This window comes from Trachemys scripta, chromosome 7 (assembly GCF_013100865.1).
Source record: "Trachemys scripta elegans isolate TJP31775 chromosome 7, CAS_Tse_1.0, whole genome shotgun sequence".
NCBI classification, from domain to species: Eukaryota; Metazoa; Chordata; order Testudines; family Emydidae; genus Trachemys; species Trachemys scripta.
Window position 1 is genome coordinate 53,831,205 of NC_048304.1, and position 14,913 is coordinate 53,846,117.

Consider the following 14,913-nt stretch of genomic DNA (forward strand, 5'->3'; position numbering starts at 1 on the left):
TGAGAATCCATCCTCAACATACAGGATTCTGAAGACTATCCACCTTCAAGATCACCATCATTTTCCATAGTTTCAGAGTTATCTGCCAATGATAGTGTTTCAGTCACATCACGTACGTCACATAGCCACAGCGAAAAGAAAAAATAATCTCCATCATCCAGAAACAACCATAGATAAGTTTGTGATAAGAAAAGACGGTTACTTACCTCTCGTAACTGTTGTTCTTCGAGATGTGTTGTTCACGTCCATTACAATTAGGTGTGTGCGCACCACGTGCACGGACGTCGGAAACTTTACCCCTTAGCAGCTCCTGTCGGGACGGCAGGAGAGCCCCCCAGAATGGCGCCAGCCCGACCCCTCTTCGGTTCTTTCTTGCCATTGACTCAGAGGGGAAGGGGCGTGGGTATTGTAATGGACTTGAACAACACATCTCGAAGAACAACAGTTACGAGAGGTAAGTAACCGTCTTTTCTTCTTCGAGTGATTGTTCACGTCCATTCCAATAAGGTGACTTGCAAGCTTACCATTGGAGGAGGGTAGGAGTCATGGAACGATTGACTGAAGAACAGCTCTGCCGACCGCCGCATCATCTCTGGCCTGTTGGTTGACAGCATAGTGAGCTGTAAACGTGTGCACTGAAGACCAGGTGGCTGCCTTGCAGATCTCCTGGATGGGGACCTGAGCCAGAAAGGCAGTCGAAGATGCCTGCGCTCTGGTTGAATGGGCCGTAATCGCTGGAGCTGGGACCTTGGCCATCTCGTACCATGTGCAAATCCAGTCTGTGATGCAGGATGATATGCGTTGCGCAGAGACAGGAAGGCCATTCATTCTATCGGCTATGGCAACAAACAATTGGGTTGATTTGCGGAAAGGTTTTGTGCACTTTATGTAGAACGCTAAGGCTCTTCGGACATCCAGCATGTGTAGGCTGTGGTGTCTCGGGCTGATATGGGGTTTTGGAAAGAACACAGGCAAGCAAATGTCCTGTCCCATGTGGAATTGGGAGACCACCTTGGGGAGGAATTTGGGGTGCGGTATAAGCTGCACCTTGTCCTTATGAAACACTGCGTAAGGGAGTTCAGAGGTGAGAGCTCTCAGCTCGGACACCCTCCTTGCCAATCTAATGGGCACCAGGAATACCACCTTCCAAGAAAGGTAGAGGAGGGAAGAAGTGGCCAGGGGCTCAAATGGTGAGCTCATGAGTTTGGAGAGGACCAGGTTCAGATTCCAAGTTGGGACTGGTGGGCGAGAATATGGGAACACCCTCTCCAGCCCTTTGAGGAATCACCCCACCATGGGATTTGAAAACACCGAGCGCCCAGACTCCCCTGGATGGAAAGCTTATATGGCTGCCAGGTGCACTCGGATGGATGAAAGGGACAGACCCTGTTGTTTAAGGTGTAGGAGGTAGTCCAAAATAACCGGGATAGGAACCTGGAGCGGTTGAAGGCGCTTGGGTTCACACCAGCAGGAAAACCTTTTCCACTTTGCCAGGTAGGTAGTCCTAGTGGAAGGTTTCCTACTACCGAGGAGAATCTGTCTCACTGATTGAGAGCACTGGCTCTCCCTGGGATTTAGCCACGGAGTTTCCAAGCCATGAGATGTAGAGACTGCAGGTTCGGGTGGAGAAGGCGCCCGGGGTCCTGCGTGATCAGATCCAGGTAGAGGGGCAGGGCTATCAGGGTCTCTACGGACAGCTCTAGGAGGGTTGTGTACCAATGTTGCCACGGTCAGGATAGGGCAATCATGATTACCATCGCCCTGTCCCTACAAATTTTGAGAAGGACCCGGTGGACCAGCGGGATAGGAGGGAAGGCATACTTCAGCCCCTCACCCCACGGTATTAGGAACACATCGGCAGTCAAGCCCGGACTGTGGTTTTGGAATGAGCAGAACTGAGGGCACTGTGTGTTGCTCTTGGTGACGAAGAGGTCTACTTGGGGATAACCCCACCTTTGGAAGACTGACTGTATGATGTCAGATCTGATTGATCACTAGTGCACGTGATGTGACCTGCTGAGGCGATCCGCCGGCTCGTTTTGTACCCCTGGAAGGTAGGATGCTTCCAGCTGAATGGATCGGGCTATACAGAAGTCCCAGAGGAGAAGAGCCTCGCGGCAGAGGGGTGAGGAGCGGGCTCCACCCTGTTTGTTTACGTAGAACATGGCAGTGGTGTTTTTTGTCAGGACTGTCACGCTGTTACCTTGCAAAGTGTCATGAAAGGTTTGGCAGGCCAGACGAACTGCCCTGAGCTCCTTCAGGTTGATATGAAGAGGTATCTAGTCCGTCGACCACAAGCCTTGTGTCGGCAGATCCCCTAAGTGTGCACCCCAGACCAGATCTGATGCGTCTGTTACTAATGTCAGAGAAGGTTGGGCTTGGCGAAGGGGACCCCTGCACAGACCCTTGGTCGGTCCAGCCACCAACACAGGGATTCTTGTACCTGCCCCGGGATCGTCACCACAAGGTCCAGGGGGTCTCGGGATGGGTGGTAACACAGTGCGAGCCACGCTTGTATGGGCCTGAGTCTCAGTTGGGCATGTCTGACCACATACATGCATGCTGCCATATGCCCTATTAACTGCAGGCAACACCTGACTGTCGTGGTGGGATATTGAAGCATTGTTTTGACAATCTGCTCTATGGCTTGGAACCTGGTCTCTGGAAGGCTCACTTTTGCCTGTACCGAGTCTAGGACTGCCCCATGAACTCTATCCTTTGGGTAGGTGAGAGTGACGATTTGGGTACAGTGAGGAGGAGTCCCAGTCTGTGAAAGGTGTCCATGACCATTGTCACGTGGGACTGGACCTTGTCCTCGGAATGACCTGTCAGTAGCGGAAGTACGGGTACACTCGAACTTGCCTTTTCCGCAGGAAGGCCACCACCACAGCCATGCATTTCGTGAACACTCAGGGGGCTGTAGACAGGCCAAATGGGAGAACAGTGAACTGGTAGTGATGTTGGTTTATGACAAACCCGAGAAAGCGGCAGTGCACCGGATGGATGGCGATGTGGAAATAGGCATCCTTCATGTAGAGGGCAGCATATCAAACTTCCGGATCCAGTGATGGGATTACAGTGTTTAGGGAGACCATGCGGAACCAGAGTTTGACCATAAATTTGTTGAGTCCGCGAAGGTCTAAAATGGGTCAGAGAAACCCCTTTGCCTTGGGGATTAGGAAGTAACGGGAATAAAACTCCTTTCCCCTTATCTCCTGTGGAACCTCCTCCACCACCCCTATCTCGAGGAGCAAACGGACGTCCTACATAAGGAGTTGCTCATGAGAGGGGCCCCTGAAGAGAGACGGGGAAAGTGGGTGGGAGGAAGGGAAGGAGAAGAAGTGGAGGAAGTATCCCACCTGTACCATGTGTAGGACCCAGCCATCCGATGTTATACGGGACCACGTACGGTAGAAGTGGGATAGCCGGTTTAAAAACCGAGGGGATGGATCCAGGTACTGGGTTGGTACACTGTCCTTGAGCACCCCTTCAAAAACCTTGCTTGTTTCCGGGCTGGGATTTATTCTGGCCTTTGTTAGGCAGGTTTATTCTGCTGTCTATGCCTGTTTCTGCCCCGCCTTCAATACGGCTTCTGTCTGGGGCAGGGTTGATACTGCCTCTGCTGTGGAGGCTGAGGCCTGAAAGGCTTTCTCTGGGTTGCGCGTATGCATCCCTAGCGACTTCAGGGTGGCCCTGGAGTCCTTAAGGCCATGCAGGGGTCTGTTTGCTCCGAGAAAAGGCCCGAGCCCTCGAAGGGGAGATCTTGGAAGGTGTTCTGGACCTCTGGAGGGAGGCCTGACGCTGAGTGTCGCATGATTACCCCCGAGGCAATGGTTCTGGCCACAGTGTCAGCTGAATCGAGGGAGGTCTTAGTCACCGCCTTTCCTTCCTCAATTAACGCAGCAAACTCCGAGTACAAGTCCTGAGGCAAGCGATCCTTAAACTTGGACACGGCCCAAGAGTTGAAGTTATGTCTATTAAGGATCGCATGTGTAGGGATTTGGAATGGCATTGCATGGAGTGCCCGGACCTGGAGGCTCTGGAGATGATGGTAGGCCCATGGGGTCCAGAAGGGCCACTGACCCGGAGGAGGCCACTGTGGCTGCCATGCTGAGTGGGAGTCTCTGCTGGCCACAGTTCAATGTCTGCTATAGCTGGACCGACCAGAGTCGGCCTTGGAGCCGGAGGATGCTGACGGAGAGGACCAGGGCAGTGCTGAATGTTGAGCGGCCACGAGGTGCAGGCCGGGAAGCGGTGCCTGGCTGACTGGGACTGTGAAAGGTACTGGGAGTCTCGGGACCGGGACTAGTGCCTCTCATTTGGTGCCAGTGAGGTTGCTGGTGGCGCGCTCCAGTGCCGGGCGACCGATGGTGTCGTGGACCAGCGTGTAGTCACTGCAGGTACCACTGGTAGGTTCACCTCCAGTGCCGTAATCTCGCATTGGATCGCAGGTGCTGGGGAGTAGCGGGACACCAAGCTCGAATGGGAATGGTGTTGTGAGCGGTGCCGAGATGGTGACCTCGAGCGGAGCACCATTGCCGGCTTCCCTCTGGACCGCACCCTCTTTGGCAGTGCCGGAGGCTTCTCCCTGCACAGGAGGGGATTTGGTGCCGACAGCTCAATGAGGTCTTTCGCTACTTCGAAAGTGCTGGGCGTAGAGGGGTGTTCCAGGACCTCCTCCAGACATTCATCGGCACTGAACTCGCTGGGTACCAGACTCAACGGGGCCTGTGGCACAGGAGTCGACAATGCCAGTTCTTGGCTCGGGCCCGCAACCTGTCTTTGCTTGCTGGGAGCCTCTCTGAGCACCTTGGCAGCTCTTTGGGGAGAGCACCCTCTTTTGCCTTTCTTGTGACGCTTAGTCGGTGCCAGAGAGGTCGACCAGTGCTGAGGTTGGTCATCCCGCCTCGGTGCCAGTGATTTACGGTGCCTGGGCGGTGCTGGATCACGCACTGATGCCAGGGCACTTTGCACCGAGGAAGCCGGGCCTGGTGCCGATCGGTCTGGGGACGGTGGTTGTAACGCGGATTTCCATGAGCAACTGCTTAAGATGAAAGTCTCTTTCTTTCTTCGTGCACGGTTTGAAGGCCTTGCAGATTTTGCAGCACTCTGCCTGATGAGCCTCTCCCAGACACTGGAGACAGGAGTCGTGGGGGTCGCTATTGAGCATAGACTTGTGGCACATGGCGCAAGCTTTGAAACCCTGGGCTTGCAGCATCCCTCCCAGCCCAAGGCTGGTGCTGGAACTAGCTTCCAGACACCTGAATAAATTGGTATTTAACTAACTGATGACTATCTAAGAACAACTCTAACTAGAAGACTGAAAGGCTAAGGGATCACTCACAAGCAAGAGAGAACGTTCTAACGCCGCCACGGACGGTAAGAAGGAATTGAAGAGGGGTCGGGCCGGCAGGATACTATATACGCAGTCACAAGGGCGCCACTCTAGTGGGCTTCCCTGCCATCTCGATGGGAGCTGCTAAGGGAAGACGTTTCCGATGTCCGTGCTCGCAGAGCACGCACACCTAATTGGAATGGACATGAACAATCACTCAAAGAAGAACCAGCAGATTACAAAAAGAGGTAATTGATGAAAAAAATGCCCGGTTTGTATGATTGTGAACCCACACTTCATTAACATGGTTCAGGCTACAGTCCATCCACCAGAGCAGATGTTGCAGGCAAATTGCTGGATAAAGTGTATGAAAAAGAAATTGAGCAGTGTGCAAAAGGTCTAGAGGGTAAAATTGTTAACTTGAATCTTGATGGATGAATCAATGTTCACAATGATCCTGTTGTATGTGCTTGTGTGACAAAAGAAGAAGGGAATGTCTTCCTTACAGAAACAACTGATACATCAGGAAATGCACACACAGCAGAATACTTACAAGAAGTAGCAGTAAAAGCTATAACAAACTGTGAAAAAAAATTAAAATGTCGAGTATGCAGTTTGGTCTCAGACAATGCTGCAAATGTATCCAAGATGAAAAGAAATTATTTAGAAGAGAGTCCCAAGCTAATAACATATGGTTGCAGTGCTCATTTGATGCACCTCCTAGTCAAAGACTTCAGTTCCAAATTGAGAAATCATTTGGGACCTGAAAAAGCAGGAAAGCTTGTTTTTCTTTTCCAGATTATGAACAAACAAGAAAATGAAGGTGAAGACGACTGAGTTAGCTGCAGAAGCCAATATTTTAAGTTTCTCATGTTGACGTGGCTGACGATTTAATTTTTGTTTTCTTTTTAAATATTTCATTTAATTATTTTAGTTAAAAAACAATTTTAACAAAAACAAACCTGAATTTTAAAAAACTTGAATGTTTAACTAAATTCAAAAATTCATATGCTTGTTTTGTTAAAATATTATATGTTTGTTGTTGAAGAAAAAAAATCCAGAATACATAACACTGTTGTTTTAGTTAAATAAATTAATTTAAATGTCTATCTGGTGATGTTCTCCTCCTAATACAGCATGGCAAGAAAATCCTCCAAATACTAATGATTAACCTGTTGAATTGGAGATAGATATTTATGAAGTAATTGGGAGATGAACTGCTTCAATTACCTTCAATAAATGAAATAACCAAACAATCATTCATTTTCTGATATAGCTGTAAAACTAATCTGAAAAGTTTTCAAAATAAATCACTTTAAAAATGTATAAGTGTGTACCTTCTAAAAATAAAACCTACATCTCTGAGTTGTGAAGAATATGTATTAAGGTTATAACAACCAACAAGAATGCACTATTATGTAGAAATCCATGATTAAATCGAGTCTTCCTGACTAGTGATTTAAATCAATTTGATTTAAATCAATTTTATCTAAATCCAATCCACCCTGGTTATAACTATTTTTAAAAGTGTTAAATAATTCAGAAAAGTGAAAATAACTTAAAATCATGCAGTATAGACTATTATATAAAATAATAAGGTATAAATGGCGAGTTTTAGATCTTTTAGTGACAACGCCAAAGACTTTTGTGCTGATTTTCCACATACATTTCCATAAAAATTAAACCTCAAAAGATTTTAAAAGCTGCATGGATAGAATAGACAAATAAACTATAAAATGTACCTTTACAGAGTCCAGTTCTGCACACACTTGCTCCCTTCATGCTTATAATTGCTTGTACACCGCTACCTCGATATAACGCAACTCGATATAACACGAATTCGGATATAACACGGTAAAGCAGTGCTCCGGGGGGAGGAGGGGGTGGAGCTGCGCACTCCAGTGGATCAAAGCAAGTTCAATATAACGCGGTTTCACCTATAATGCGGTAAGATTTTTTGGCTCCCGAGGACAGCGTTATATCGAGGTAGAGGTGTCGTTCCATTTAAGTCATTACAACTATGCAGGAGAATGTTTGCAGGAGCAGTCCCTTAATAGCATTTTTAGATATTTTTCTCAAGAGATAATTGTAACAGAACGGAAAATACTAGTTTGGTAGTAACCCAATACTATATTCCTATACAGTACTTACATTCTTGCTTAAAGGTAAAATATTCTGTGAGGTGTCTACATTCATGGTTGCCTCTCAAAAGAAATAATGTATTTGGATACAGAATCTTCAAGACCCATAAGTACAGCACACACTGTTGAAAAACAAAGGTATCCAATGATAAAACAAATTAATTTACAATAATTTTTATAGAAAGGTTGCTAACAACAGAAACACTGTCCCCTTATGAAGTAAAAGAACATTAACAATGGCTTCAAACATGTGCCACTCAAGGTACTATTTCAAATATTGACAGTGAGGATCATTTCATAACATTGCTCTCCTGATTCAGATGACAAATTCAGCATCTGAATTATGCAAGCAAGTTTTTACTTTCCTCAAAAAACAGTTAAAAACAAGCTTCAGGAAAAATATGTACTTCATTGGATGTTCACTGATAAAAAGATACTGACATTTAGTTTATCTGTGGAGTCATCTATTGTTCATATAATCTGACCTCAAAGTAAAGATTCTAGAGATTATTTGGCAGAGTAACAGAGAGAGTTTTGTTACTGTTTTTTGGTAAAAACTGAAGCAATGACACAAAAAAGCTTATGTTTAAAACAGCTATATCTAGAACACCTAGAGATTATTTTGCCCTTTTTATTTTTAAAAACAATTTGTTAAACATTAGTGATTTAGCAAAGTTGGAATTCTTATTCAATGATCATACTTAGTATATGGTGAAATCACAGTAATGAGCTTTATTTTACCACTACTGCAATTACAGGAAGAAACATACCGTATATACTCGTTCATTAGCCCGTTTGTTTATAAGCTGACCCCCCAAAATGGATAGGTAAAAATAGCAAAAACTGTATGACCCTTTCATAAGCCAACCCTATATTTCAGGGGGTGGAAAACTTTGGCTCCCGACCCGTCAGTGTGAGCCGCTGGCGGGTTGGGACGTTTTGTTTACTTGGGAGCGTCTGCAGGCATGGAGCCCCTCAGCTCCCTGTGGCCGCGGTTCGCCGTTCCCAGCCAATGGGAGCTGCGGAAAGAGGGGCTCCAGGCCTGCAGATGCTCCATGTAAACAAAACAACAGTGTATTAGATATTCTATTCAATGATTCCATAGAGCAGGTGTCGGCAGCCTTTCAGAAGTGGTGTGCCAAGTCTTCATTTAGTCGTGGTAATTTAAGGTTTCGCGTGCCTATAATACGTTTTACATTTACAGGGGATGGCGGATGGAACCCGACTGGCAGCAGGCTGAGCGGACCGGCGGCTGGGACCCCAGGCTGGCAGGGCGCTGAACGGCTCAGCCCGCTGCCGGTCTGGGGTTCCATCCATCCAGGCCGGCAGCGGGCTGTGCGAGGCCGGCAGCAGGGACACCAGGCTGGCAGCAGCGTGCCACAGTAAATCAGCTCGTGTGCCATAGATTGCCGACCCCTGCCAGAGAGTTTAAAATCATTACATTTTGGTGTATACCCTTTTATAAGCCAACCCCCACTCTTTGATGCGTTACTTTTTTTACCAAAAATATTCGGCTTATGAATGAGTATATACGGTACTCCCCCTATTTTCAGAAGACCATCAGGAGGAAAAACTCCCTTAATTTAAGATCCATTACTACCGGAGACAAGAACACTGACAATCTGGGGCTTACAGTTTGTTTAGTATTCTAATGCACTTTTTAGATTGAGCATAGAGGAAAAAATAAATTTCAAACTACATCAACCTGATTCAGAGGTTATTTTTATTTGGTTTTTTTCTTTTAAAGACTAAGAACAAGTCTAAATCTATCATTCACTCTATTCTCTTATTTAAAAAACAAAACAAAACTGTTTTTTGGGGGAATAGCAAGCGTGTATTCACACAAAAAAGGATACTTCAAATTTTTTTAAAAGATACATTTACTGCGAAAGATATCCCAAAATACTTTTTAACATAAAGAAAGACCCCAAAGATTAATTCAAATATCTGACAGAAAAACAATCCTTAACAAAAAGATGTATATTAAAAAAATTCTTCACATTTTTTAAAAACTACCTGCCAGTCTTTCAATATTTCCATAGCTATAAGTTGTTCTACTGTATTTCAAAGAATATTAACACTTTATTAATGCTTCCCAGCCTGCAATCCCGTCTGCTGACAGTTTGTAACAAAGGAAGTACTAATCAACAGATAAGGATAAAGGCTAAAGACTTTTACAATTTAAAAAGTAAATATTATTCACTAAGTAAACTTGTACATTAAATGAGCAAACAAATATTGGTAAGAGAAGAGACTGGCAAAATGGTAGCTTCCTTTTGATTCTTTAGTCATTTATATGCATTTAGGAGTTATTTAAACAAGCCATTGGTAATTTGCACTTTAATGTCAATTCATGCAGTAGTAAAAATACATTTGCCTTTACAGCAGACAGTATGTATAAAACCAAAAAAATCCCTTTCAATAACACACAATTGTTGTAGCAGTACCTTTTCTGCACTGACATTTGTTTTAAAATAAGTGAGGGGTGGCCCAGTGTGACCCACAAAACTCTTAATGGCACCTTATTTTTAATATGGAAGTGCAGTACAGACAATTTACAGGTTAACTTCATCTTGATCCAATAGCTTGGACTACCTTCATGCTGAAACCATTAGTTTCCACAGGATTCGCCCTTCGATATTAAAAGTTCGGGCATCTGTCTATACTGTATAAAATGACTCCTGTCTGAGTGTTATTGCAGCACTGAAATGGGCTAGATAGATAGAAAGCTGGCTAGATTGTCTGGCTCCCTGGGTAGTGATCAACGGCTCGATCTCTAGTTGGCAGCCGGTGTCAAGAGGAGTGCCCCAAAGGTTAGTCCTGGGGCCGGTTTTGTTCAACATCTTTATTAATGATCTGGATGATGGGATTAACTGCATCCTCAGCAAGTTCGCAGAGGACACTAAGCTGGGGGGAGAGGTAGATATGCTGGAGGGTAGGGATAGGGTCCGAAGTGACCAAGACAAATTGGAGGATTGGGCCAAAAGAGATCTGATGAGGTTCAACAAGGACAAGTGCAGAGTCTTGCACTTAGGAAGGAAGAATCCCATGCACTGCTACAGGCTGGGGACTGACTGGCTAAGCAGCAGTTCTGCAGAAAAGGACCTGGGGATTACAGTGGACGAGAAGTTGGATATGAGTCAGCAGTGTGCCCTTGTTGCCAAGAAGGCCAACGGCATATTGGGCTGTATTAGTAGGATCAACTGCCAGCAGATTGAGGGAAGTGATTATTCCCCTCTATTCGACACTGATAGGGTTGCGGGGGGAGGGATAGCTCAGTGGTTTGAGCATTGACCTGCTAAACCCAGGGTTGTGAGTTCAACTTTTGAGGGGGCCATTTAGGGATCTGGGGCAAAAATTTGTCTGGGGATTGGTCCTGCTTTGAGCAGGAGGTTGGACAAGATGACCTTCTGAGGTCCCTTCCAACCCTGATATTCTATGATTCTATATACTGATGAGGCCACACCTGGAGTACTGCATCCAGTTTTGGGGCCCCCACTACAGAAGGCATGTGGACAAACTGGAGAGAGTCCAGCAGAGGGCAACAAAAATTATGAGGGGGCTGGGGCACATGCCTATGAGGAGAGGCTGAGGGAACTTGGCTTGTTTAGTCTGCAGAAGAGAAGAGTGAGAGGGGATTTGATAGCAGCCTTCAACTACCTGAAGGGGGGTTCCAAAGAGGATGGAGCTCGGCTGTTCTCAGTGGTGGCAGATGACAGAACAAGAAGCAATGGTCTCAAGTTGCAGTGGGGGATGTCTAGGTTGGATATTAGGAAACACTATTTCAATAGGAACGTGGTGAAGCACTGGAATGGGTTACCTAGGCAGGTGGTGTAATCTCCATCCTTAGAGGTTTTTAAGGCCCGGCTTGACAAAGCCTTGGCTGGGATGATTTAGTTGGTATTGGTCCTCCTTTGAGCAGGGGATTGGACTAGATGACCTCCTGAGGTCTCTTCCAACCCTAATCTTCTATGATTCTAAGGACTATGAATCCCTGCTCTAGACTAAGGTTTTATTTTAACTCTGGAAAGAATTACTGAAATACACATGCTTCAAAATGAACTGTGTGAGAATAGGTCTCTGAGCACAAAATTAAAATAAAGACCAAGCATTTTTCTATCAGGGACTGAACATTTTATTTACCAAATATTACAGACACAACAAGCTAAGAGATTTAAAAGTGATCAAAAACATAATTTTAAAAAGGCCCAGATCAAACTGGATATAAGCTATTGGATAACCAAACAAAGACTAAAGCAGGAATTTCAGAGGTGGAGGTAATTTTAATATACTTTTCCATCCTTTGCATAGGTCCACAAAGCATAGCCCTCCCATGCTCTTGCAGCAATCCTGCTCCAGTCAATACCAAACTATGAACTGTGCTGATCCATTAGTAGACACTCTGTACAGCAATGAAGCAAGCAAGTCATTCTATGGGAAAAAGGCAAGTCTTTTTATGAACTATTGAGTGTTTTTTTAAAGTTTATACTGGCTAATATGCATATTATTAAAAAGCATATTATTAAAAAGAAAAAAAGTCCCCACTGCCTGCGGGGATAAAATGAGTCTGCTTTTATTAAATACTGAATATAGTCCCATCTCCAAAGCATTTCATTGCTCTTGTGGTTGTAAAGCTTGAATAAGGTCCAATGTTTTAAGATACATTGTTTCCAGATGTTCTGCAAGGATGCAAATACAGACTTCACCTCTGTCAAGAACAGTGTTTACACTATAAGCAGAAGCATTTCTGTAATCAACCAAAACAGGTCATGAAGATTCAAGGAATGCTGTGGGGAGTGTCTTTCATTTTAACTTTTCTTTATATGTTGATTTCTGAGGCATCACTGCATTATCTTTTGCTTATCACACCTAACAACGCAAAACAGCTCTGTGCACACACCTGAATGGTACACATATGCACACTGCTCCTGAAACATTACAATTTTAAAACACTACAAAATACCATGCATCATGCCCTAGCATAGGACTACTTAAAAAGCGATGCCAACAAATATATTTACAACTTAATTTGTGTCAAACTTTGTTTTTTTTACATTAACTTTAAAATTTAAAGACATTGTCAAGTTAAACTCTAAATGTAATCTACCATCCAACTCTTTCTGGACCAATTCTCCAACGCTTCCAAACTCCTGGACCAATGAAACTTGAGACAATTTCAGAATCAACAGGATACATACAACATACTTAGTGCCCCTGGCTATATGTTAATGGAGCAGCATAGATTGTGAATGCTACAGATGCCCTATAGTCCATCCTCTGCAAAGATGGCTATGGGAAGGTGGGGAAATCAGTAGGGCTGGTGGTTCCAAAAGGGCAGGCTGAGGCACTAGTCAATATCTCTTGGTCAACAGGTCTTTGGGATGGTATGAAGCATAACAAGGAAGAATTCACATTCAGAGGTCAGAAGAACTGTGTATTTTACAAGAAGATAAAAAATGTTTTCTTACAGTAAGGTTTAGGACAGAACAAATTAATATATGCAGTTACCTCTATACTAAAATAACCTCTGTCTACATAGTCACCAAGGAAGAGGTATCTTGTATTAGCTGGTGATCCTCCAACTTCAAACAGCTTCATTAGATCGAAGAACTGGCCATGAATATCACCACACACTGAAACAAAAATACTGTTTTAATGAACAAGAAGTCTATTATTTATGGAAAAAATGACATTTATAAACTAACTTCAGAGACACAACATACTTTCCTAAAGAAAGGTTCATTCTTCTTGGCTGGTAAACAATAAAACATGTTGATTTACAACTAAATATAGCCTTTACACTAAATTTGGTATTTTTTTGCTAACAAGTAGGACACGCTATATCTAGACTGTTCTCAGTGGTACCTGATGACAGAACAAGGAGTAATGGTCTCAAGTTGCAGTTGGGGAGGTTTAGGTTGGATATTAGGAAAAACTTTTTCACCAGGAGGGTGGTGAAGCACTGGAATGGGTTACCTAGGGAGGTGGTGGAATCTCCTTCCTTAGAGGTTTTTAAGGTCAGGCTTGACAAAGCCCTGGCTGGGATGCTTTAGTTGGGAATTGGTCCTGCTTTGAGCAGGGGGTTGGACTAGATGACCTCCTGAGGTCCCTTCCAACCCTGATATTGTATGATTCTATGATCTAGACACATTTATTTACGCATTTATATAGTTTAACATACATTTATTCAAATTCTTAATTTTCAGTTATTTTTAGAAACTGTGAATGACATTTCTTTATTTACTAGAGGATTATTTTTTTACGCATGTCAAACTGCATTGGGATGGAAATTAGAATTTAATTAAATATGCACAATTATTTTAAATTATTTTTATAGTTCAAAAATGTTTATCAAAACATATTTTACATGTAAAACTAACTGATTTTTTAAACAAAGGAAGTTTTACCAGCAATTAGTGAATTGAACTGATTATTTCTGGTCAGCAAGTTTGTCAAGATTTCAGAACTCATCTCCTCCTACTTCATTTTTATTGATAGCTTGGGAGAGGAAGACAAGCTCTCCTGCTTTTTTCAATTCCCAATTGGTTTCTCAACTCTGAATGAGCTATTCATTGAAGTGAACCAGTTGAATAAATTGAAATGAAGAGAGTATTCTCTCTACAAGAGGTGACTGCTATCAAAAGCTGGTTTAACAATTTAACAAACTCTGGTTCCAAGTATTTAGTCAATGACTTCCACCAGTTCAATGGTTTGACTTTCTTGAAGACTCTGGCAGCAAACATGTACTACTAAATTATTTTTTAAATTCAACTGTAATGATTTTAATAGAGCATAATAAGTTTAGACCTAAACATAGGTTAAATTGAATTTGAAATTATGAACAGGTTTATTTTTAAAAGAAAAATGTATTTCATTTAAACGTTTAAAATATCTGAAAAAAGATCCCATAAATAATCAATTTGTATTCACTCTGAATGGCAGCTATATATTTATTTACAATATTTTCTATCTGGTTATTTGTGTCAAAATAAAAAAAAGTTAAAAAGATTAAAGTAGCATCTTTATGCAAATCAAATATGGTCTGTGACTGGTCAGAACCTGAAAACATTACAGTATCTTTTCAAAAACAAAAGCCATTTCAACTTTCCAACTGGATCAGGTCCTATCTATTGTATTATAATACACAACAATTTTATCAGGTTGGTCTTAACTTGTTTGAGTTAAGACTACCAAGAGATCATCACATTTCACATGAAAACTTGGATTCTTAGGGCAAAACAATCATGAATATTCCTCATTCACAACTCCTGTTCAAAATATTTGTTTCAGCAAATGGATGCTCTAGCACCATCCCACAAATTTTAGACTGCAATTCCAATCTTCTCTTTGAAGCTCATTTTTCTCTTCTGGATTATTACATCTTTTAGTGACATTTATTATTGTTACAATGATTACAAAAACTGCTTTGCCTGCTGA

At 43.3% G+C, this 14,913-nt stretch overlaps 1 protein-coding gene across 14 annotated transcripts in view; it reads right to left on the reverse strand.

The window, feature by feature from the left end:
- PPP3CB (protein phosphatase 3 catalytic subunit beta) overlaps window positions 1-14,913 on the reverse strand; it is a 131,160-nt gene that overhangs the window by 89,962 nt on the left and 26,285 nt on the right. For all 14 annotated transcript variants that reach the window (XR_004646460.1, XR_004646462.1, XR_004646459.1 and 11 more), the window contains exons 3-4: window positions 12,985-13,109; window positions 7,487-7,598 (exon numbers count right to left, since the gene is read on the reverse strand). Coding sequence is in view for 10 of the 14 variants with exons in the window: in XM_034775685.1 (XP_034631576.1) it covers window positions 7,487-7,598; window positions 12,985-13,109 (237 nt within the window). In the remaining 4 variants the exon portion in view is untranslated. The remainder of the gene's footprint in view (window positions 1-7,486; window positions 7,599-12,984; window positions 13,110-14,913) is intronic.